This window comes from Dipodomys ordii, unplaced genomic scaffold, assembly GCF_000151885.1.
Source record: "Dipodomys ordii isolate 6190 unplaced genomic scaffold, Dord_2.0 Scaffold231, whole genome shotgun sequence".
NCBI lineage: Eukaryota > Metazoa > Chordata > Mammalia > Rodentia > Heteromyidae > Dipodomys > Dipodomys ordii.
In genome coordinates, this window is record NW_012267447.1 from 479,134 (window position 1) to 503,247 (window position 24,114).

Genomic DNA, 24,114 nt, shown 5'->3' on the forward strand with positions numbered 1-24,114 from the left:
TATGCTGGGCCTTGAAATCAGAGCTTGGGCTCTGTCCCTTATCTTTTTTTACTCCTTGAGCCACAGTTTCATTTCTGGCTTTTTGATGGTTAATTGGATATAAGAGTTTCACAGACTTTCTCCTGTCCAGGCTGGCTTTGAACCAAGATCCTCAGATCTCAGCCTCCTGAGTAAGTAGGATTACAGACATGAGCCACTGGTACCTGGCCTTTCCCTACCTGGTTCTGGGGTTTGAAATTGGGGACTCATGCTTCCTTGGCTTTCTTGCTCACATTTGCTCCTTTACCATTTCACCTATACCTCTAGCCCAGTATTTTGCTAGTTAATTGGCAGTGGAATCTTGTGGACTTTTTTGCTTGGGCTTGCTTCAAACCTCTATCCTCTGGATCTCAGCCTTCTGAATAGCTAGAATTACACGCATGAGCCACTGGCACACCTGGCTACCTTTCTTTCTTTAGAGAATTTCATTCATTCATTCATACCTTAGATGGTTATTTTCAAATTGCAGTTTCCAGACCAGCATTTCATCATCAAGCCCCATTCTAGTCCTATAGGCTGAAAGAAAGAGACTTGGGTGAAGCACTGCAGTTTATAATGATGTCTGCTGAAGTGTGAGAATGATTGTCTTAGGATGAAAAACTCCTAAGACTGTTATTCAGAAAACACCATCATTTGGTTCTTGCCTACCATTTTTTGCCAGTCCTGGGGCTTGAACTCAGGGCCTAGGCACTGTCCCTGAGCTTTTTTTGCTCAAGGCTAGCCCTCTACCACTTGAGCCACAGCACCACTTCTGGCTTTTTCTGTGTACCTGGTACTGAGGAATCAAACCCAGGGCTTCATGCATGCTAGGCAAGCACTCTACCACAGTCCCAGCCCTCTTGCCTACATTACTAGCCTCATTTGTTTTCCAACCTTAAACTGAAGGCTTATTAAACCATTTGCTTTCCCAAATTCATTGCTATCTTTGGCATGTAGCCTTTGCGTGTTAATTTTTCTCTACTTAAAAATCATGGAATAAGCCAGGCACCGGTGGTTCATGCCTGTAATCTTAGCTACTGAGGAGGATGAGATCTGAGGATTGAGGCTTAAAGCCAGCCCCGGCAGGAAATTCTGTGAGACTTACCTCCAGTTAACCATCAGAAAACCACAAGTGGTGCTGTGGCTCAAGCGGTAGAGGACTCTACTTGAACTGAAGAGCTCAGAGATAGTGCATAGATCCAGAATTCAAGCCCTACAACCAACCAAAAAAAATCATGGAACAACCTTTCTTTTTTTTTTGTCACTCATGGGACTTGAACTCTAGGCCTGGGTGCTCTCCTTTGGCTCTTCAGCTCAAGGCTAGCACTCTACCACTTGAGCCACAGTGCCACTTCTAGCCTTTTCTGTTTCTGTGGTGCTGAGGAATCAAACCCAGGGCCTCATGCTTGTGAGGCAAGCACTGTACCACTGAGCGACCTTCCCAGCCCCAACCTTTCTGATTTTTAGTTACTTTCTTTTTTTCTTTAGATGTGCTGATGATTAAACCCAGGGCCTCTTGCATGATACTAAGCAAGTGTTTTACCACTGAACTATATCCCCAGCCCCCTCTCATATTTTCCTGTTTAATTTTTCCCCCATCTTCCAAAGTCAAGTTAGAAGTCACTTGTAGGAATCCTTCCCAGATAAGCATCCCTACCAGTATATTACCTGCCAAATTTCATTTAGTCTTTCTTTGGGTATTGGCTTTTGTCACTGCATATAATATACTATATTACTTGTGTGTTTGTCTCTTCTGCTCCCTGTGCTACTCAAAAGCAGACTATGCCCTTAAAGTCCAGGGTGACAGATGGCATTGGTTATAGAGAGGGGAATCAGTGAGCTTTCCTTGAATAAGTGAGTAAACAAGGGGAGTTGAGCCAGTTAAACTCTAAATGGAAGAGTTGTTTGACCTTTATTAGGGTGCTGTGGAGTCTATTGCCATGAAGAACCCCAAGGAGAGGACAGCTCTATTTGAAGAGATTAGTCGCTCTGGGGAGCTGGCACAGGAGTATGATAAGCGAAAGAAGGAAATGGTAAAGGCTGAAGAAGATACACAATTTAATTATCATCGTAAGAAAAATATTGCAGCTGAACGTAAGGAGGCCAAACAGGAGAAAGAAGAGGTATGTGCTATGTGCTACCTTTTTGGGACCAGGATGGGGCCAGTGCCTTACTGATGTATTCATCTTCATTCCCATTTGCACAGGCAGATCGTTACCAGCGCCTGAAGGACGAGGTGGTACGTGCTCAAGTACAGTTGCAGCTCTTCAAGCTTTACCATAATGAAGTAGAAATTGAAAAACTCAATAAGGAACTGGCTTCTAAGAACAAAGAGATTGAGAAGGACAAGAAACGGATGGACAAAGTAGAGGATGAGCTGAAGGAGAAGAAGAAAGAGCTGGGCAAAATGATGCGGGAGCAGCAGCAGATTGAGAAGGAGATCAAGTAAGAAGCAGATGTGGGCCTGTAACTTGTGGGCAACCAAGAGGCTATGTTGTTCCTTTGGGCTCCTGAGCCTAGACTCCAGTAGTGATAACAATTTCCCTATCTTCTCTTTGGCTTGCTTTGACCAGAATTCTTGTCTTGTACTTTAATACAAGTAGAAAGTACTCAAGCTCAGGATAGACAAGTAGTCAGAGGAGGAAGAATTTGGAAGGGGTGGTGGCCTTGCCAAGTGAGAGGAAACAATGAGAAGTATGCCACTAGAGTGACTAAGAAAGCTATCCTGAATGCCGGGTGCCAGTGGCTCACACCTGTAATCCTAGCTACTCAGGCTGAGATCTGAGGATCGCTGTTCAAAGCCAGCCCAGGCAGGAAAGTCCGTGAGACTCTTATCTCCAGTAAACCACTAGAAAACTGGATGTGGCACTGTGGCTCAAGCGGTAGAGCACTCGCTTTGAGCTGAAGAACTGAGGGACAGAGCCCAGGCCCAGAGTTCAAGCCCCATGACCGACAAAAAAAAAAAAGAAAGCTATCCTAGAAAATGAATGTTAAGGGGCTGGGAAGGTGGCTCAGTGGTAGAGCGCTTGCCTTGCATGCATGAGGCCCTGGGTTCGATTCCTCAGCACCACATAAGCAAAAAGAAAAAAGCCGGAAGTGACGCTGTGGCTCAAGGGGTAGAGCGCTAGCCTTGAGCTGAAGAGCTGAGGGACAGCGCCCATGCCCAGAGTTCAGGCCCCATGACCGGACCCAAAAAAAAAAAAAGAAAATGAATGTCAAGTCTAAAAGGTAAAGGACAGGAATTTGAAATGGTTAGATCAGGTGAAGGACATATGTGAGGCCTGGCCTAGCAGGGATGGTAGATTTGCCTTAGGTGTGGCTGGAATGCCACAATGAAACTATTAAAGACTGACCCCCCCTTTTTTTTTTTGCAAATTTTTTTAGTGTGATTAAGTGATTACATAATTTCACAAATTTCACAGTATTGTGGGATGTTGATGCTTAGTTAAAGTCACAAAGCCATTCTAACCTTCATGGGGCAGATTGTCTATGGTGGTCTATAAAGTTTATGAGTTCTGTGGGCTTTGACTATACAGTTATTTCTTCCACATTGGGTGATAGGTACATTCCTTTCCTTTTGCATAGTGTCAGCTGTCCCCTCTTTCCCACTCATTCCTTCCCTCCCATCGCTGCCATTGAGTTGCTTGGTTCGTTTTGATCAATGTCCAGTGCAGCTGATGTTGACTCCCTTTTTTGAGGATCTATGTGTATCAAGACCCCTCCCCCCATTTTTTTTTGCCTGTATCATAGCTTCAACTCAGGGTTTCATGTCCTCTCTTGCACATGGCTGGTGTTTTTTTTTGCTAACTAGTTGGAGAGAAGACTTACAGACTTTTCTTTTTTAAAAAAAAAATTTATTCTTTTTTTTTTTTTTTCGGTCAGTCATGGGCTTGAACTCTGGGCTTGGGTGCTATCCCTCAGCTCTTCAGTTCAAAGCGAGCGCTCTACCGCTTGAGCCACAGCACCACTTCTGGTTTTCTAATGGTTTATTAGAGATAAGAGTCTCATGGCGTTTCCTGCCCGGGCTGGCTTTGAACCTTGAACCTCAGATCTCAGCCTCCTGAGTAGCTAAAGTTATAGGTATGAGTCGCTGATGTTAGACTTAGGCCCTTATTCTTTTTTTTTTCTTTTTATGACCATCCTGGGGCTTGAGTTCATGGCCTGGGAACTGTCTCTGAGGTAATTTTGCTCAAGGTTAGTGCTCTACCACTTGAGCCACAGCTCCACTTCAGCTTTTTGATGGTTAATTGGAGATAAGAATCTCATGGAAGCTGGGTGCTGGTGACTCACGCCTGTAATCCTAGCTGCTCAGGAGGCTGAGATCTGAGGATCAAGGTTCAAAGCCAGCTCGGGCAGGAAACTCCATGAGACAATTATCTCCAATAAACCACTAGAAAACCGGAAGTGGCACAGTGGCTCAAGCGGTAGAGCGCTCACCTTGAGCTGAAGAGCTGAGGGATAGCGTCCAAGCCCAGAGTTCAAGCCCCATGACCAACCAAAATAAGAGTCTCATGGACTTTCTTGCCTAGGTCGGCTTTGAACTGAGATCCTCAGATCTCAATCTCCTTAGTAGCTAGGAGTGTAGAAGTGAGCCACCAGAAGCTGGCAGGCCATTGTTTTTTTAAAAGCAATTCTCTAAAGTTGGTTCTGTAAAAAGCCTAGGGGAACCCCCTGCCCCACCCCCAATCACAGTGCCTACTGATTGTCTCCTTTTCTGCGGCAACAGGGAGAAGGATTCAGAGCTGAATCAGAAGCGACCTCAGTACATCAAAGCTAAGGAGAATACCTCCCACAAGATTAAAAAGCTGGAAGCAGCGAAAAAATCTCTTCAGAATGCTCAGAAGCACTATAAGAAGCGTAAAGGTGATATGGATGAGCTGGAGAAGGAGATGTTATCTGTGGAGAAGGCCCGACAGGAGTTTGAAGAACGGATGGAAGAGGAGAGTCAGAGTCAGGGCAGAGACTTGACCCTGGAAGAGAACCAGGCAAGCCTGAAAAGAGTTAGTGAAGAAATGACTGGGCTGACATGGGCTAACTTACTCACCCCTGTCCTTTCTGTCCCTAACACAGGTGAAGAAATACCATCGGTTGAAAGAAGAAGCCAGCAAGAGAGCAGCTACTTTGGCCCAAGAGCTGGAGAAGTTCAATAGAGACCAGAAAGCTGATCAGGACCGTCTGGATCTAGAAGAGCGGAAGAAAGTAGAAACAGAGGCAAGAGTTACAAGATTAGGATTTCGAATATACGTCAGTGGCTGAGTAAATTGCTTAGCATAAATATGTGAGGCCCCAGCACCACAACCAACCAGCCAACTATCAAAAGGAATGATAGTCCTTAGAAAAGGAAATAACAAGAATGATAGTACTTTACATGTATTGAGTACTTATTCTAGACACTGTTCTTTGCATATATTTACACATTTAAAGCTTTGAGATGCCTACAATTTTACTCTCTTTCAAATGTGGAAACTGTAGCATAGAGGTGTGGTACTTTTTCTAAGCAGGGCCAGGATATTAACTTGAACCATCTCGCTCTAAAGCACACGTATTTACCACGTGTACTTCACGTACTTCATCTCTAATGTCAATAATAATGATGATTAAAAAGTTGTTCTTGCCAGATGCTGGTGGCTCATGCCTGTAATCCTAGCTACTCAGGAGGCTGAGATCTGAGGATTGCAGTTCAAAGCCAGCTCAGGCAAGAAAGTCTGTGAGGCTCTTACCTCCAATTATCCACTACAAAAAATAAGTGTTGCCCTGAGTTCAAGCCCCATGACCGGCCAAAGAAAAAAAAAGTTCTCTTATGCTAAAAGCCTACAGCATTCCAGGCAGTCTGCTAAGAATGTCTTTGAAATATTTAAAAGAATGTAATGGCCATAAATATTAACTATCCTGTAGGTAGTACTTTAATGTGTATTCTATGAAATGGAAATTACCCACATTTTACAGATGGACAAACAGGTTCAGAAAAGGCTTTACTTGACCTTGCTTGGTTTGAATCTCTGTTTGGTTTGAAAACTTAGGCTGGCTGTAATACTGATGAGAAGTTCTGGAGTCCTAGGAGTTAACCATTCATTAGCAGGCCAAATAGAACACTGTATATCTGCATTTTTAGTAGGCTTCCTGCATTGTTGACAAATTGTCTTGGATTGTTGGGCCCTTGGGTGATTAGGCACATTGGGAATATAAGCTAGGGCACCATGGTCTTAGAGCTTACTAGATCAGCCCTTGATGATGAATACTTTTATTGCTCAGGCCAAGATCAAGCAAAAGCTTCGAGAGATTGAAGAGAATCAGAAACGGATTGAGAAGCTGGAAGAATACATTACGACCAGCAAGTATGTGGTTTTATAACCTTTCCTTTGTTTTCTATTCTTCCCCCTTTTTGTGCCTTGAAACTCAGGCTTTGGGGCTTTCAATTCTCAAGTCTGCATTTTCGCTTACCTTTTTGCTCAAGGCTGGCACCTGAGGCACACCTCTACTTCCAGCTTTTTGCTGGTTAATTGGAGTTAAGAGTCTCTCAGATTTATCTGCCTGGGTTGACTTTGAACCATGATTCTTAGATCTCAGCCTCTTATGTAGCTAGGATTACTGGTGTGAGCTACTGGCACCTGTCTGCTTTTCTTTCTTTCTTTCTTTTTCTCTCTCTTTCTCTTGTATGGGGCCTGAACTCTGGGCCTGGGCCTCATCTCAAGGCTAGCGCTCTACCACTTGAGCCACAGCGCCACTTCTGGCTTTTTTTTTCTGCTTATGTGGTGCTGAGGAATCGAATCCAGGGCCTCAAGCATGCAAGGCAAGCGCTCTACCACTGAGCCACCTTCCCATCCCTCAACTTAGGAATATTATCACTAGTCAGTGTACAACTCCTGTGTTCTCTCACTTTATAGGCAATCCCTAGAGGAGCAGAAGAAGTTAGAGGGAGAACTGACAGAGGAAGTAGAGATGGCCAAACGGCGTATTGATGAGATCAATAAGGAACTAAATCAGGTGATGGAGCAGTTGGGAGATGCCCGTATTGACCGCCAGGAGAGCAGTCGCCAGCAGCGAAAGGCAGAGATAATGGAAAGCATCAAGCGCCTTTACCCTGGCTCTGTGGTAAGACTGGAGAGGAAACCTGTTTCCCAAGTGCTTATTTAGACTCACTATCAAGCTTTTCCCAGCAGACCTGTGAGGACAAGGGGGTTAATCCTATTTGTGTAGCTAGAGAAACTGCAACTTGGAGAGATTAAATGGCTTGTCCAAAGAAGCACAGTTTATAAGTGGGAGAACTAAAATTTAGCCCCCCGTTGTCCTGACTCTTAAGCTTATGCTGTTTTCACTGCATCAATCACATGTTATTAAATGGTTTTTGTTTTTGTTTTTGTCTGTCATGGGGCTTGAACTTTGGGCCTGAGCACTGTCCCTCAGCTCTTCAGCTCAAGGTTGGCACTACCACTTGAGCCACAGCACCACTTCCGGTTTTCTGGTGGTTTATTGGAGATAAGAGTTTCACAGCTTTTCCTGCCCAGGCTGACTTTGAACAGTGATCCTCAGATTTCAGCCTCCTGAGTAGCTAGGATTACAGGTGTGAGCCACCGGTGCCCGTCTTGAAGGGTTTTTCTTGCTGTGTGTCTACTCCTTTAGTGGAGTGAGGAGACCAAGGAAGCCTATGGAATGTGCAGAGATGATGGGTCTGCTTTGCTCTTCAAGGAAGTAGCTATGTGCAGACTTAAGCTCCCTTGGCACAAACTAGCCAACCCATTAGCTTTCAGGGACACATAGGACATTGTCATATCTCTTTTTGGTGCCAGTCCTGGGCTTGAACTCAGGGCCTGGGCACTGTCCTTGAGCTTTTTTGCTTAAGGCTAGCACTCTGCCACTCCACTCAAGCCTATAGCTCCAGTTCCTAGTTTTTGGTAGTTAATTGGAGATAAGAATCTCACAGACTTTCTTTCCTGTCCTGACTTTGAACCACTATTCTTAATCTCAGCCTCCTGAGTATCTAGGATTACAGGCATGAGCCACTGACATTCTTCTCACTTTGGAAATTTTATTGTGAATATACAAAGTAAATTTTTTAATTGGCTTCACATCTCATACCTTAGGCCTCTTTGACCAAATTCTGAGTTCCCAAGTTCCCTGAATATTATCCATTTATGTTATACTATCCCTAGGTTCAACTTAATTTGGCTCCATAAATATTTCTTGAGCACTTTTAGGTACTGGGTACTGCTGTGAAAATAGTTGTGAATTAGAATCAATTCTGTCCTTGAAGAACTTACTTATTATAACCTGGTACTTCTCAGGGAATCATACTTGGGTAGGAGGGAAGAGAATTGGCAAAGATTTATTTTGTTAGGTACTGGTGAAAATTTGAGATAATATCTATAAGGGATCTTATATAGTATCTTGGTGTCACTCTTTTGTGAAATAGGTGGTTGGGGTTTCAAACATGACCTGAAATTGTTGCTTGAGAAGAAGAATTTTTTTGTCTTCTGCATAGCATGGAGGTCCATGCTTATGTTCCTCTGTAAGGAAAGAAACAAAATGCTTTTCCTTTTTTTTTTTTTTTTTTTGCAGTAATGGAATTTGAAATCAGGGCCTTGCTCAAAGTGCTTTTCCTATTCTCACACAGCCAGAATAGCACTTCACTTCTGATACTAGATGTGTTTATATAGGAGAGGTGGAATGGAGTCTTCCATATACACCAAGGAATTCTTCATCAGATGTCGTGTAGAATAGTTCAATTCAATTCTGCTGTCTGCCTAGAGGTATCATCAGATTTCCACAGTTTAAGTACTCAGTCCCATCAGATTTTCATATGCCAGTTAATAAACCCCAGATTTGTGACTGACATTGGGTTCCCTTGACCCTTCGCTGAGTTTGATTGATTTGCTAGAATGGCTTACAGAACATGGAGAAACACATTTACCAATTTTTTAATAAAGGATACTGAAGAATAGCCAAATGCAAGAAGGAGGTGTGCAATTTTTATGATGTGTCCAAGTGCACCACCCTTTAGGCACCTCCTCTTGTTCAGCCATCCAGAAGCACCTTGAACAGTACAGATTTTAGTGTTTTGTTTTATTCTTGCTGTTCTGCGGTCCTGCACTAGCTGAGCAAGAACTTAAGTGCTAGGCTAAGCACTTGAGCCATGCTACCAGCTCTTGTAGCTTTTAGGTTTTTATGGAGACTTCAGTATATAGGCATGATATAATTGATTAAATTATTGGCCATTCCTGCTCAACTCAACCTTCAGCCCTCTTTCCCCAGAAGTTGAGGGATGGTGCTGAAAGTCCCATCCTCAGTCTTGCCCTGAGTCTTTCTAGTAACTAGTTGCCATCTTAAAACTACTTAAGAATGAATGACCAATGATTAGTGAGCTCATCGTTATCACTCCAGTGTTTGGAGCTGAGTATCAAGAACTGGAGACAATGACTAAATGTGTATTTCACAATATCACAATCAGTACCTTATCTTTAAACACAAATCCTTTATATCAAATAATCATATAAGTGAGACTATACTGGCACATATTACTAGAATCCTATTCAGCCATTAATTAGTAATTAATCTAGTTCATCATCATATGATATATGAAATGTCTCCTGGGCTGAGGCTGCTAGGTTTCTAAGCTCCCATTAATCTTGTCAGGTTCTATAAGTAGGAGTAGTCTTGGAAAACTTAACTTCACCCATTTAGACATCTGGTATAATTGAGCTAAGAGACAGTGTAATCTCTTGTTCTGAGTTCTTTCTAGATATTAATGTAATATTGGATTTCCCTTTTTACATAACCTGTTTATTCATTCCTTAAGCCTTCTCTTACCCAAACTTTTCTCCTTTTTTTTTTCTCAGTCCTGGGGCTTGAATGCAGGGCCTGGACACTATCTGTGAACTTCTTTTGCTCAAGGCTAGCACTCTACCATTTGAGTCACAGCACTACTACCAGCTTTTTCTGCTTATGTGGTACTGAGGAATTGAACCTAGGGCTTCATGCATGCTAAGCAAGCATTCTACCACTAAACCACATTCCCAGCCCACTTTTCTACTTTTGGAAGTAAGATTCAGATTGGCTAATAACTGGCAGCAATATTTATCCAGCAAATGTCTCCTCTCACTCCATTCCTATTCATGTCAGGGTTATAAAACTGCAGGTCTTACAGGCAAGCTTGTTCACTAGGCAGTATAGCTACATTCATTGTTCCTGGTACACATTTTAGGCTGCCCTCTTTGTGAATTGGTAATTGAGATTTTTCTTTTGGTGCTGGTTCTGGGACTAGAACTCAGGGCCTGGGTGCTGCCCCTGAGCTGCTTTTTGCTCAAGGCTATCATTCTACTATTTGAGCCATAGCTCTATTTCTAACCTTTTTGGTAGTTTATTGGAGATAAGAGTCTCATGAACTTTCTTGCCAGTGCTGGCTTTGAACTGCAATCCTCAGATTTCAGCCTCCTGAGTAGCTAGGATTACATTATTGCCCAGCTTGGTAACTGAGATTTTTGAGCCAGCTTCCAAAAGTCTCATAACATCAGTTTTCCCCTTTTCCTTTATTCAGTATGGCCGTCTCATTGACCTCTGCCAGCCCACACAAAAGAAATACCAGATAGCGGTGACAAAGGTTTTGGGCAAGAACATGGATGCCATTATTGTAGATTCCGAGAAGACAGGCCGAGATTGTATTCAGTATATCAAGGAGCAGCGTGGGGAGCCTGAGACCTTCTTGCCTCTTGACTACCTAGAGGTGAGGCTAGTGGGGATGGGGTCATTATTCAAATCACTACCTCCCACCTCAGTAATATTTTCTGCTACTTACTAAGCTTTTCTCTACAGGTGAAACCTACAGATGAGAAACTTCGGGAGCTCAAGGGAGCCAAGCTAGTGATTGATGTGATCCGCTATGAGCCACCTCATATCAAAAAAGCCCTGCAGTATGCTTGTGGCAATGCCCTTGTCTGTGACAATGTGGAAGATGCCCGTCGGATTGCCTTTGGAGGCCACCAGCGCCACAAGGTGTGGATTCTCTTCTCCAGGTTGGAACTGGATAGCCTCAGTTCTGGAGATTCCAGTGTTCAGCTTTTCCTCTTAATTTCTTTTTTTGTGTGTGTGTGTTGGTCATGGGGCTTGAACTCTGGGCTTGGAAGCTGTCCCTCAGCTCTTCAGCTCAAGGGGAGTGATCTACTGCTTGAGCAACTGCACCACTTCCAATTTTCTGTTGGTTTATTGGAGACAAGAGTCTCACGGTCTTTCCTGCCCGGGCTGGCTTTGAACCATGATCCTCAGATCTCAGCCTCCTGAGTAGCTAGGATTACAGGCATGAGCCACCAGCGCCCGTTCCTCTTATTTTCTTCCTACTGTATAGACGGTGGCACTGGATGGGACCCTGTTCCAGAAGTCAGGAGTCATCTCTGGTGGGGCCAGTGACCTGAAGGCCAAGGCAAGGCGCTGGGATGAGAAAGCAGTGGACAAGTTGAAAGAGAAGAAGGAACGTTTGACAGAGGAGCTGAAAGTAAGTCAAGGGAAATACTAGTCCTTAGAGGTAAAGGTCCTGAGCCCAGGTTAGCCACCTTATCAAGTCCTTCTTTCTTGTCACTTTCAGGAACAGATGAAAGCAAAGAGGAAAGAGGCAGAGCTGCGTCAGGTGCAGTCTCAGGCCCATGGACTGCAGATGCGACTCAAGTACTCACAGAGTGACCTGGAACAGACTAAGACAAGACATCTGGCCCTAAATCTCCAGGTGAGACCTGGCTTTTAACCCTGTCTTCCAAAGGCCATTCTTGTATTTGTAGCCCAGATTTTTCTGGAGGTGGGGAACTTGTTTTATTCTTCTCTCTCAGCCTGTTCCAAGGAACTAATAAGCACAGTATACAGCAAGATAACCATAGGTGTAGTTCTTATATTTTTGACAGTAGGCACCTTAAACTTTCAGCATCAGTTTTCTCATCTTTACCCATAAATTGGAATTAGTATCTGCTTTATAGGGTCATTGTGAAGACAGAATGAGCTAATACAAATAGCTTAGTAGTAAGTGCTCAGTAAATGTTAGGAGCTATTATTAGCATAATTCATTCAAAAATATTTGAATTTCTAAGGGTGAATTAAAAGTAACCTACAAGTTTGTGACAGTCATACTTATTTTCCTAGTACTTGGGAGGCTGAGGCAAGAGGATCAAGAGTTTGTGGCTATCATAGGTTATTTAATGAAATAAACCAGCTCCTACTGGTGGGGGTACTATTAATAGATAGATGTATTTTCGTATTTTGGTACTAAAGTTTGAATTCAGCTTTAGGCTTGCTTGGCTTGCTAATTTGGTGCTCTGTCCTTGGAGTTATGCCTCCAGCTCTGCTTTCTTTTCTACCTTTCTTTTTTTCCAAGTTCATTCCTAGGGCTTGAACTAGTCCTTATTTTTTGTTCAAGACTAGTACTCTACCACTTTAACCAAAGCTCTACTTCTGGCTTTTTATTGATTCGTTAGAGATGAGAGTTAGTCATGGACTTTCCTGCCTGGCCTGGCTTTGAACCACAGTCCTCAGATCTTAGCCTCCTAAGCAGCTTGGATTACAGGTGGGAGCCACTGGTACTTGGCTTCAGCTTTGCCTTTTGCTCGTTATTTTGGAAATTTAGTCTGTAGGCTTTTCTGGGTCGACTTTGAACCATAAGCCTTTGGATATCAGCCTCCTGAATAGTTAAGATTACAGGCATGAACCACCAACATTCAGCTATTTATGATTTTTTTTGTCAGTCATGGGGCTTGATCTCTGGGCCTGGGCACTATCCCTCAGCTCTTCAGCTCAAGGTGAGAATTCTACTACCACTTGAGCCACAGTGCCACTTCTGGTTTTCTAGTGGTTTATTGGAGATAAGAGTCTCATGGAAGGGCTGGTAATGTGGCTTAGTGGTAGAGTGCTTGCCTAGCATGCATGAGGCCCTGGGTTCGATTCCTCAGTACCACATACACAGAAAAAGCCAGAAGTGGCACTGTGGCTCAAGTGGTAGAGTGCTAGCCTTGAGCAAAAGAAGCTCAGGGACAGTACCAAGGCCCTGAGTTCAAGCCCCAGGACTAGCAAAAAAACAAAACAAAAAACACTCTCATAGAGTTTCTTGCCTGGGATGGCTTTGAACTAGGATCCTCAGATCTTAGCCTCTTGAGTAGGTAGGATTACAGGTGTGAACCACAGATGCCTGGCTGAGTTTTTTTTTTTTTTAGATTATTGGGTATTATTCCTAGTTTTCCTTGGAGGTAGTATATAGTATGTATATATGTAGTATATGTATGTGTATTTAGGTATACATGCATGTAAGTATTCATGTGTGTGTATATATCTACACATACATTATGGGTTCATGTATATGTATAACTTCACCTTTTTTATAAAATACAGTGTAAATACTAAAATATTTCCAGAGATTATAGATAAGGGACTTTGGACCTATAACTTAATCATATTTACTGTGTGTTCATCCCTGATTGAATTGGAGGCTGGGGAAGCCATGTGATGGCTTCAGTGAGAAATTTTAGAGTATAGGGCAGTAGTGTTAAGTCAGGTTTTCTCAGTGTGGGGAGAGCTAATCCTTCTTGACCATGAGGCTGGTGCTGTCAGGGTAGATCTTTTTGTCTAAGGAACCCAGTATCTTGTTTTTCAACACACTGCTTACAGGAAAAGTCTAAGCTGGAGAGTGAGCTGGCCAACTTTGGGCCTCGCATTAATGATATCAAGAGAATCATTCAAAGCCGCGAGAGAGAAATGAAGGACTTGAAGGAGAAGATGAACCAGGTTTGTAATGGGATGAGTATACCAACATGTGTATCAAGGCAGGACTGGTGTTAGAAGCAGGATTCTGATCAAGAGGACTTCTTCCCTCAGGTAGAAGATGAGGTGTTTGAAGAGTTTTGTCGGGAGATAGGTGTGCGCAACATCCGGGAGTTTGAAGAAGAGAAGGTGAAGCGGCAGAATGAAATTGCCAAGAAGCGGTACGTAGAATGTTGGAAGAAGATAATGAAGGTGCCCTTGGTTGAACCTCCAACCTGACATCCTGAAAGTCAGATGCTCTCAAAAGGCAGGGACCGCCTCTTAGTACCATATTTATTGTTGATAGGCCTTAAAGATAGGGAGATCAGGGAGACAGTGTGACATAGGACATTGTGTGAAAGTACTTACATTTAATTTACCTGATTAAAACACAAGTATACAACTTATTATACAACTTGATTTCTCTAAACCACAGTTCCTATGAAGTGGGTAATAATAATAAACTATCTTGTTACATTGTTGGGAGGAATAGATGGAATAATACTTGTGAAATATTTAGCATAATTCTTAGTACCTACTAAGAGTAAAAAATAGCTTTTATTTTGTCTTTGTACTGATGTATAAAAGTGGAGATGGAAAAGAAGTTCTAGGTTGGAGGAATAGCCAGAACAAAACAAGCTTTTCCTTTCTTCATTTTCATTCATTCATTCAATAAGCCTTACTTGAGTTGTGTCAGGTTGTCATGTGCTAAGTATTAGAAGAGGTGGGGGAGAAGGAAGTAAGAGATGAATGTGACTATGTCACATTTGTCTGTGACATATGTCATATAAATGTCATATGACTTATGGAAATTTCACACATGTACACATATGTATTCTATATCTCAAAGAGACTTTCCTAGGATCATAAATAAAAATATTTAGGATTGTTCATCTTGTACCAGGTGGTAGTGGAATGTTGGTGGCAATATAGTTGGCCATCACTGGGGGAAAGTATAAATTAAGTGTGATGAATACTTGTGTATTGTGCTGTGCACCTGTAATTCCAGCACTCTGGAGGCTAAAATAGAAAGATTAAGAATTGAGCTACAAGGCTGGGAATGTGGCTTAGTGGTAGAATGCTTGCCTAGCGTGCATGAAGTCCTGGGTTCAATTCCTCAGTACTACATAAACAGAAAAAGCCAAAAGTGGTACTGTGGTTCAAGTAATAGAGTGCTAACCTTGAGCAAAAGGAGCTCAGAGACAGTGCCCAAACCCTGAGTTAAGCCCCAAGACTGGCCAAAAAAAAAAAAGAATGAGCTAGATAGGGAGACCTTGTCTTCTCCCCCCAAAAGTAATGAAGTGAATAATACACAGACTTTGGAATATTGTAGAGCATTTCAAAGCAAGAGTAGATTTATAAGCTGTAATACAGATAAAACATAAGCCTAGTGTAGACTAAAAATAAAATGGAATGAAATTTGCAATTGCATTAATGTAAGTTTAAAACATGATATTTTCCAAGAATATGCATTTTAGCTGGGCGCTGGTGGCTCACGCCTGTAATCCTAGCTACTCAGGAGGCTGAGATCTGAGGATCGCGGTTCAGAGCCAGCCCGGGCAGGAAAGACCGTGAGACTCCTATCTCTAATAAACCACTAGAAAACCGGAAGTGGCGCTGTAGCTCAAGTGGTAGAGCGCTCGCCTTGAGCTGAAGAGCTGAGGGACAGCGCCCAGGCCCAGAGTTCAAGTCCCATGACCAACAAAAAAAAAAATAAAAAGAATATGCATTTTAGCTGGGTGCTGGTGTCTCAAGCATGTAATCCTAGCTATTCAGCAAGCTGAAATCTGAGGATCACAGTTTGAAGCCAGCCTGGACAGGAAAGTCTATAAAACTCTTTTTTAATTAATTGTCAGTTGTGGGGCCTGGGCGCTTTCCCTTAGCTCTTCAGCTCAAGGTGAGCACTCTACCACTTGAGCCACAGTGCCACTTCCAGCTTTTTCTGCTTATGTGGTGATGAGGAATCAAACCCAGAGCCTCATGCATGCAAGGCAAGCATTCTACCACTGAGCTACCTTCCCAGCCCCATGAAACTCTTATCTTCAATTAACCACCCAAAAACTAGAAGTGGAACTGTGACTCAAGTGTTAGAGTGCTAACATTTAGCAAAAAAGAGCTCAAAGACAGTTCCCAGTCCTGAGTTCAAGCCCTACAATTGACCCCCAAAAAATGCATTTTTTTGGTGCCAGTACTGGGGCTTGAAGTCAGGACTTTTCACTGTCCCTTGGTTTTTTCACTCAAAACTAGTGTTTTACCACTTGAGCCACAGCTCCATTTCCAAGTTCTTTCTGGCTAATTGATATGAATTTCACTGGCTTCCCTGCTTGGGCTAGTTTTGAATGATGATCCTCACATCTCAGCCTTTTGAGTAGGGTCATAGGCGTGAGCCACCGGGCACTTGGCTAGGATATGCATTTTTTCAGTATGTATATGTCACTTTGGGGTATGTATTCATATTAGGTAAGGTAATGGAAATTAGAGATTGAAATAAGAGACAATGGAAGGATCTTGCATAAAAAGGGATAAGTGTGTTAGCAGCTGTAGAATTCAACTGACTCGGCTAGACTCTACATCTAAAAATTAATGAAGGGAGAAGCCCAACAAAGTGTAATAGAAACGTGTTTTTTTTGTTGTTGTTGTTGGTCATGGGGCTTGAACTCGGGGACTGGGTGCTGTGCCTCAGCTCTTCAGCTCAAGGCTAGCTAGCGCTCTACCACTTGAGCCACAGGGCCACTTCCGGTTTTCTGGTGGTTTATTGAAGATAGGATTCTCTTGGACTTTCCTGCCCAGGCTGGCTTTGAACCGAAATTCTCAGATCTCAGCTTCCTGAATAGCTAGAATTACAGGCGTGAGCCACTGGTGCCTGGCGTAATAGAAACTTTTTTTTTTGCCAGTCATGGAGCCTGAACTCTGGGCCTGGGTGCTATCCCTGAGCTCTTCAGATCAAGGCTAGCATTCTACCACTTAAGCCACAGCACCACTTCCAGCTTTTTCTGCTTATGTGGTGCTGAGGAATTGAACCCAAGGCCTCCTGCATGCAAGGCAAGCACTCTACCACTGAGCCACCTTCCCAGCCCCTGTAATAGAAACTTTTAAGAACCTACAATGAAGTGTCAGCAAAGGGTTTACAAAACAAGGAATGCTGAACTAGAGACCTGAATAGTGGATAGCATTTAGCCAACCAGGCAGCAGCAGAAGACAGTTTCAGGCAGTGAAAACAGCATGCTTGAAAGTGTGAGGAAGCATCCCTTGTTTGGAAACTAAGTAGTTTTGAATGTCTGGAGCATAAAAACAGGGTTAGAAGAAAGGTGGAGGTCGTGAAGAGGTGAGCAGGGGCCAGATCACAGAGGGCTTTATGAATCATAGGAGATTGGTCTTCAAATTGTATAGCTCAAAATTGTAGAGTTAATTACATTCCACTTGGATTATAGTGACTAATAGGTTTTAGCTACTAGCAGGTTATCAGTCAGCATCTGTCACACCATATTGGACATTAGAAGGGCAGTTTAGCGTTAGTCTTACCCAGTCTGCATGCTGATTATATCTTCTGAAATTTTCAAGAGATTAGGACGGGAGGGCAGTAATAGGAATCCACTATTTTCTTTCTTTCTTTCTTTCTTTTTTTTTTTTTTTTGCCAGTTGTGGGGCCTGAACTCTGGGCCTGGGCGCTATCCCTCAGCTCTTCAGCTCAAGGCTAGTGCTCTACCACTTGAGCCACAGCACCACTTCCGGCTTTTTTCTTTTTGCTTATGTGGTGCTGAGGAATCGAACCCAGGGTCTCATGCATGCAAGGCAAGCACTCTACCACTGAGCCACCTTCCCAGCCCGGAATCCAGTATTTTCTTTATGTTCTGCTCTACCTAAGCTTAAGAGGCCCTAAACTCTTGGTGGAGAGGCCCTAAACTCTTGGTGGAGAGGTTAGGATACTGGAAAAAATCAAAGTCCATGGGGAAAATGAACTGAACATAGCTAGTGTATCTGCTGCTGCTGATACCTAAATTGTTCTGAGTAGTTATGTGCCAAGCATGGTTCTAATGACTGGAGCTTGAACTCAGTGCCTTGTGTTCTTCATTAGTTAGTCAAGGCTAGTATTCTTCCACTTCAACCACACCTCCACTTCTGGCATTTTTATGCTGGTTAATTGGATATAAGAATCTCTTAGGCTTTCACGCCCAAGCTTCAAACTGTGAATCTCAGATCTTAGGCTCTTACATAGCTTTCAGGTATGAGCCACCAACTAAGAAAAGGAACTTTTTTTTTTGGTGCTGGTACTGAGCTCTTGCTTAGTTTTTTTACTCAAGGTTGGCCATATATCACTTGAACTGCACTTCTACTTCTTTTAGGGACTCATAGGTAAATACTATTACTATTTCCACAGATGAGCAATCTGAGGAATGCAAAATATAACTAACTTGCTTGAGATCACACTAGTACTTGTTGGCAGAGTTGAAATATTTTTGTTCTTAGCTCATTGCATTAATTGTAATGGTAATATACTAGAAAGAGCTTAGGTTTTGATACTAGACTTTGGTTTTAATCTTTTTTTTTCTTTCTGTCAATCATATGACTTAATCTCAAAGCCTAAGTATTAGCTTTTTTTTCCCCTCAAGGCTAGTACTCTACCACTTTGAGCCCCAGCTCTACTTCTAGTTTCCTGGTGGTTAATTGGAGATAAGAGTCTCATGGATTTTCCCAGCTAGGCTGGCTTTGAACCATGATTCTCAGCTCTCAACGTCTTGAATAGTATTACAGACCTGAGCCACCAGCATCTAACTGGTTTTAATATTAATATCTGCCATTTATTAGCTGTATAGCCTCGTGGAGAGTCTTTACCTCTTAGCCATAAGTTTACTTTGTAAAATATGGATAATAATGACTTTTGGGGGCTGTGGTTAGATGATTAGGAGATGTTATATGTATATAGAAGCTTAACAAATAGGAATTAACCATAGCTGGCCAATTCAGGTGGACCTTTTTATGCCTCTTTTTAGAAAATTGGAAAGGTACCTAGACTATTCAGTGTTTAAAGGAAATAAATGGAGTGTGGTATCACCTGTCTTGTGCCAGGTCCATAAGGCTAGGTTAAGGAACTTTGTTTTCTAACTTCTGGGCACAATTTTATGTGTATATGGGTGACTGAAATTCAGGAGTAACTTGGAGACCTTGAGCTTAGCTCAAGGGCTTAGCTGCCCTTTCTTTCTACAGTTTGGAGTTTGAAAATCAGAAGACTCGCTTGGGCATCCAGTTGGATTTTGAAAAGAACCAATTGAAGGAGGACCAGGATAAAGTACACATGTGGGAACAGACAGTGAAGAAGGATGAAAATGAGATAGAAAAGCTCAAGAAGGTAAGAAAGGAGAAAATTTAAAAAGACAGACAAAATATTGGGAGGGGAAAATGATAGAAGGATAATATTCATAATATTCATAATTTATAAATCTCATGTATGTCAAACTTTAAAAAAAAAAACCATCAAGACCTAAATAGGAAGTAGGTAAGTGTGGCACAAAAGTTTAAGAGATTCAGATAGCCCATAAACCCATACAAATAATTTAGCCATTCTGCAAATGAAAGAAATATACATTAAAGCAACAGTTGAGCATAATTTTTTCTTATCATATTACCCAAGGTTTAAAAACAAAAAAAGGGCCTGTGGCTCACATCTGTAATCCTAGCTATTCAGGCGACTGAGATCTGAGGATTGCAGTTCAAAGCCAGCCCTGACACGCAAATCTGTGGGACTCTTATCTCCAATTAACCACCAGAAAACTGGAAGTGGTGCTGTGGCTGAGAGGTAGAGTGCTTACCTTGAGCTGAAGAACTGAGAGACTGTCACCAGGCACAGAGTTCAAGCCCCACGAACAACAAAAAAGAAAAAAAAGAACAATGTCAATAGTAAGCATCAAACAGGAGACCAGTATTACGCAGTGTAGTACCATTAATCAAGAGGTTTCAGAATACTCTCTTAGCTCAGTAATTCTTGAGATAATACAGAATATTGGCAAAAGCTTTGTGCAAACAGGCTGAAGTTTATTACAAGCATTATTTATGGCTTCAAATTAGAAACTATCAGTGGTCCTTGGGATGTAGGAATTTAACAAGCCATTGCTATATTCATGTAAGTATTTGTATGGTTTAATGATTTTTTATAGAACACAGACCAATTCTTTGTTTTCCTCTTCCTTTTTTCATTTTGGTTGGTTAAGACAGGGTCTTGATATGTACCACAGATTGGCCTGGAACTTGTTATTTTTGCCTCTACCTTTCAAATGCTGGATTATAGTTGTGTAGGATCACATTCCCTCCATCATAGAGCTCATTTAAAGTAGAGCTATTTTTAGAATTTCCAGTATTAGCTTAAGTTTTGTTTTGTTTGGTTTTTTATCCTTTGTGGGGCTTGAACTCGGGGCCTGGGGGCTGTCACTGAGCTCTTTTGCTCAAGGTTAGTGCTCCACCACTTTGAAGTACAGCTCCATTTCTGGTTTTCTGGTGGCTAATTGGACATAAGAATCTCACTGCCTCTCCTGCTTGGGCTGGCTTTGAACTGTGATCCTCAGATCTCAGCCTCCTGAGTAGGTAGGATTACAGGCATGAGACACTAGTGCCTGGCTTGGCCCAAATTTTTTTTGGGTCCTGTCGTGGGGCCTGAACTCTGGGCCTGGGCGCTGTCCCTCAGCTCTTCAGCTCAAGGCTAGCGCTCTACCACTTGAGCCACAGCACCACTTCTGGCTTTTTTTTTCTTTTTTGCTTATGTGGTGCTGAGGAATTGAACCTAGGGCCTCAGGCATGCAAGGCAAGCGCTCTACCACTGAGCCACCTTCCCAGCCCTTGGCCCAAATTTTTAATGTTTCTTTATATATATATATATATATATATATATATATATATATATATATATATATATATATATAAACAAACATATACTTAAAACAACCAAAAAATCAACACAAACTTCTAAATAAATTAGAAGCAATGTAAAATAAAATTCACATTTCTGAAAAAAAGCAACCTAAAAAAAATTTTTTTTGTTGGTCATGGGGCCTGAACTCTGGGCCTGGGCACTGTCCCTCAGCTCTTCAGCTCAAGGCTAGTGCTCTACCACTTGAGCCACAGCACCACTTCTGGCTTTTTCTGCTTATGTAGTGCTGAGGAATTGAACCCAGGGCATAATGCATGCAAGGTAAGCACTCTACCACTGAGCCAACTTCTCAGCCCACAGATGATGTTTTGCTTGAAATAAAGCAACTTTTCCATCTGACTTGTTAGTGAATGCTATAGCTTAGTTCCTTTGAGTTTAGCATGCCTGTACCAGTCACTCATTGTATTTATTTATACCCTTTTGAAATTACCATGAAACCTCTGTTCCTTTTTTGTGGTAGTGGGGTTTGAAATTAGGGCCTCAAACCTTCTAAGCAGACCCTCTACCACTTGAACCACACCTCCAGCCCCCAGCATTCTCTTCTGAGGTGATTTAGTCTTCTCTTTGGTTTAAACATATTATTTGATTTTTTTATATTGGCTTATATCTGTTGATTGCTTGTGTATTTTCTTCATTAACTCATAATGATAAAGTAATCTCCTTTAGTGTCTTGGCAGTCTTAAACACAGGAGATTGGGCAGTAAAATCCTGGGGGTGGGACTAGATTTACACTAGGATATAAATCTAGGATAGTTTTTATGTGACCTTTTTACTTTTTATTTTGAAATATTTTTTCAGCTTAGGAGAAAGTTGCAAGAGATAGTACAGTCATTCTTCATACTCACAGGAGATTCTAGGTTCTACAAAATCCCCTTCCCCTTCAAGGACATCAAAATCCAAGGATGCTCAAATCCTTTGTATGAGTTGGTGTATTATTTGTATATAACTTATACACATCTTCCTTTATGCTTTAAATCATCTCTATACTATAATGTCTGATGCAGTGTAACTAGTATGTAAATAGAATGTCTGATGCAGTGTAACTAGTTTGTAAATAGTTGTTATACTTTATTAGGTAAGAAATAATGACTAGAAAAGTTTGTACATTCAGTACAGGCACAATTTTCTTTTTCTTTTTTTTATTTTTGTCGGTCATGGGGCTTAACTGTGGGCTTGGGCGCTGTCCCTCAGCTCTTCAGCTCAAAGCGAGTGCTCTAGTGCTTGAGCCACAGCGCCACTTCCAGTTTTCTAGTGGTTTATTGGAGATAAGAGTCTCATGGACTTTCCTGCCTGGACTGGCTTTGAACCTTGATCTTCAGATCTCAGCCTCCTGAGTAGCTAGGATTACAGGCGTGAGCCACTGGCGCCCGGCTCCTCAAATATATTTTACCCTCAAGTTAGTTGAATCCATGGATACAGAACTTGTAGATACAGAATGCCAGCTGTCAAAGAACTCCCATCTACCCATCACCAAGATTCATCTTTCATCATAATGTTGTCATATTTGCTTTTTCATTCTTTGTGTATGCTTATTATTTTTATGAGCCATTTGAGAGTAAGTTACAGATATGTCCCCTTTTTGCATGTTGTATGTTTTTTAAGATCAAAATGAAAATTGAACCTTTGTAAAAAAAAAATCAGAAGATTATAAGTAAGGCTGTAATTTTCCTTTGCCTGGCTACTATCAGTTCTAGTCATATTGTTCTTTCTAGTGTTGGTCTTGGGTCAGTGAGTATTTTTATTTGTATAGTATATGTGTACTCACAGAGAATACATAGTGCTATTTGTATGGGTTTTTGAAAACACAAATATTATACACAATAGAGCTTTAATTTAGAAACAAATGCTCAGATAACATCCTGAAGTGACAATATAGTTGCAGTCTAGTAAAACTATGTGTAAATGATGCTAGAGTGTTAATTGATTGGCTGGCTGGTGGGATTACAAGTAACACTTCCATACTTCATTCTTTTTCTATAGTTTGAATTTTTCTATAGCAGGCAATATATGTATTTGGGGTATGTGTGTGTGTGGATGGGAAAACCAAAAAATGTAGAAAAAGAGAAAAGAAGCCTGAAGGTAATGAGAGGTATATGAAAGCAGTACTCAGAGTGGCTCCAAACAACTGCCTAGTGGGAAGGGTGAGACAAGATCCCAAGATGAATTGGAAAAGCCCTCACCTCTTGTCCTATTCCTCCTACTGGGACCAGGAAGAACAAAGACATATGAAAATCATAGATGAGACCATGGCCCAGCTACAAGATCTGAAGAATCAGCACCTGGCCAAGAAGTCTGAAGTGAATGACAAGAACCATGAAATGGAGGAGATTCGTAAGAAACTGGGTGGTGCCAACAAGTGAGTATATTTGGCCTGTGCGGGAGGAAGGAGGTCAAGCAAGCAGCCTACCAGTTTGAGTCTTACCTAGCTCTGGACATTTTTAGGGAAATGACCCATTTACAGAAGGAGGTGACAGCCATTGAGACTAAGCTGGAACAGAAGCGCAGTGACCGCCACAACTTGCTACAGGCCTGCAAGATGCAAGACATCAAGTTGCCACTGTCAAAGGGCACCATGGATGATATCAGTCAAGAAGAGGTGAGTATTGTGGCTGGTGGTGGAAATGGGCTGTGATCAGTGTTACCCAATGATGAGGGATACAGTGGTCAGGAAGGGCAGGTAATAGAGAATAATGGGCAAAGGGTGGTGTGGGACATGAGAGAGATGAGGTAAGGTGGAGATAGGGAAGAGTGATAGCCTTAGTGTGAGGAGGACATTGCATCCAGGAGATAAGGAAGACATTCATTTATTTTAAGGGCTTGAGCTATGTTAGCTGCACTAATGCATATAGGTAGGAGTGGGAATTGAGGGACATTAGCCAAGAGAAAAGGAAGACGGAAGCTGGAAGGCCTGAAGGATCATAGCTCACTACAGTGCAGAAGGTTGGTCTGAGGAGGATTGGGTAAGGGCCATAAGCACCACAAGAGGTAAAGAAGCTTGGACACAGGAAAAGCAAGAACATTAGTCAATAGAGGAGACAAATCATTTTACCTATTGGAAGTGAGGTGGTAGGGAATGATAATTGACAGGAAGTTTGTGTATATCTTGCCTTCAACCTCGTTATATATCTCAATTCCACTTGTCTTGCTCTTCCCAAGTTTATATAGGATTCATTGATAGTACAAAGAGATTTCATGTGAAAATTCAGTATATGCACCCCCTTTCATTCCCTTAACCTTCTTGTATAAACCATCTTTGGTGCATTTCTTTTTCTTTTCTTTTCTTTCTTTCTTTTTTTTTTTTTTTTTTTTGTTGGTCGTGGGGCCTGAACTCTGGGCCTGGGTGCTGTTCCTGAGCTCTTCAGCTCTAGGCTAGCACTCTACCACTTGAGCCACAGTGCCACTTCTGGCTTTTT

General features: G+C 42.0%; 1 protein-coding gene across 1 annotated transcript in view; it reads left to right on the plus strand.

The window, feature by feature from the left end:
- The window catches only part of Smc1a (structural maintenance of chromosomes 1A), a 34,612-nt gene that overhangs the window by 6,412 nt on the left and 4,086 nt on the right, over positions 1-24,114 (plus strand). Inside the window, exons 4-18 of the mRNA XM_013035914.1 lie at positions 1,938-2,141; positions 2,225-2,463; positions 4,745-5,003; positions 5,089-5,229; positions 6,271-6,353; positions 6,903-7,110; positions 10,550-10,735; positions 10,825-11,004; positions 11,354-11,500; positions 11,591-11,728; positions 13,651-13,767; positions 13,858-13,964; positions 18,988-19,129; positions 22,912-23,057; positions 23,144-23,297. Of these exons, the coding sequence (XP_012891368.1) occupies positions 1,938-2,141; positions 2,225-2,463; positions 4,745-5,003; positions 5,089-5,229; positions 6,271-6,353; positions 6,903-7,110; positions 10,550-10,735; positions 10,825-11,004; positions 11,354-11,500; positions 11,591-11,728; positions 13,651-13,767; positions 13,858-13,964; positions 18,988-19,129; positions 22,912-23,057; positions 23,144-23,297 (2,451 nt within the window). The remainder of the gene's footprint in view (positions 1-1,937; positions 2,142-2,224; positions 2,464-4,744; positions 5,004-5,088; positions 5,230-6,270; positions 6,354-6,902; positions 7,111-10,549; positions 10,736-10,824; positions 11,005-11,353; positions 11,501-11,590; positions 11,729-13,650; positions 13,768-13,857; positions 13,965-18,987; positions 19,130-22,911; positions 23,058-23,143; positions 23,298-24,114) is intronic.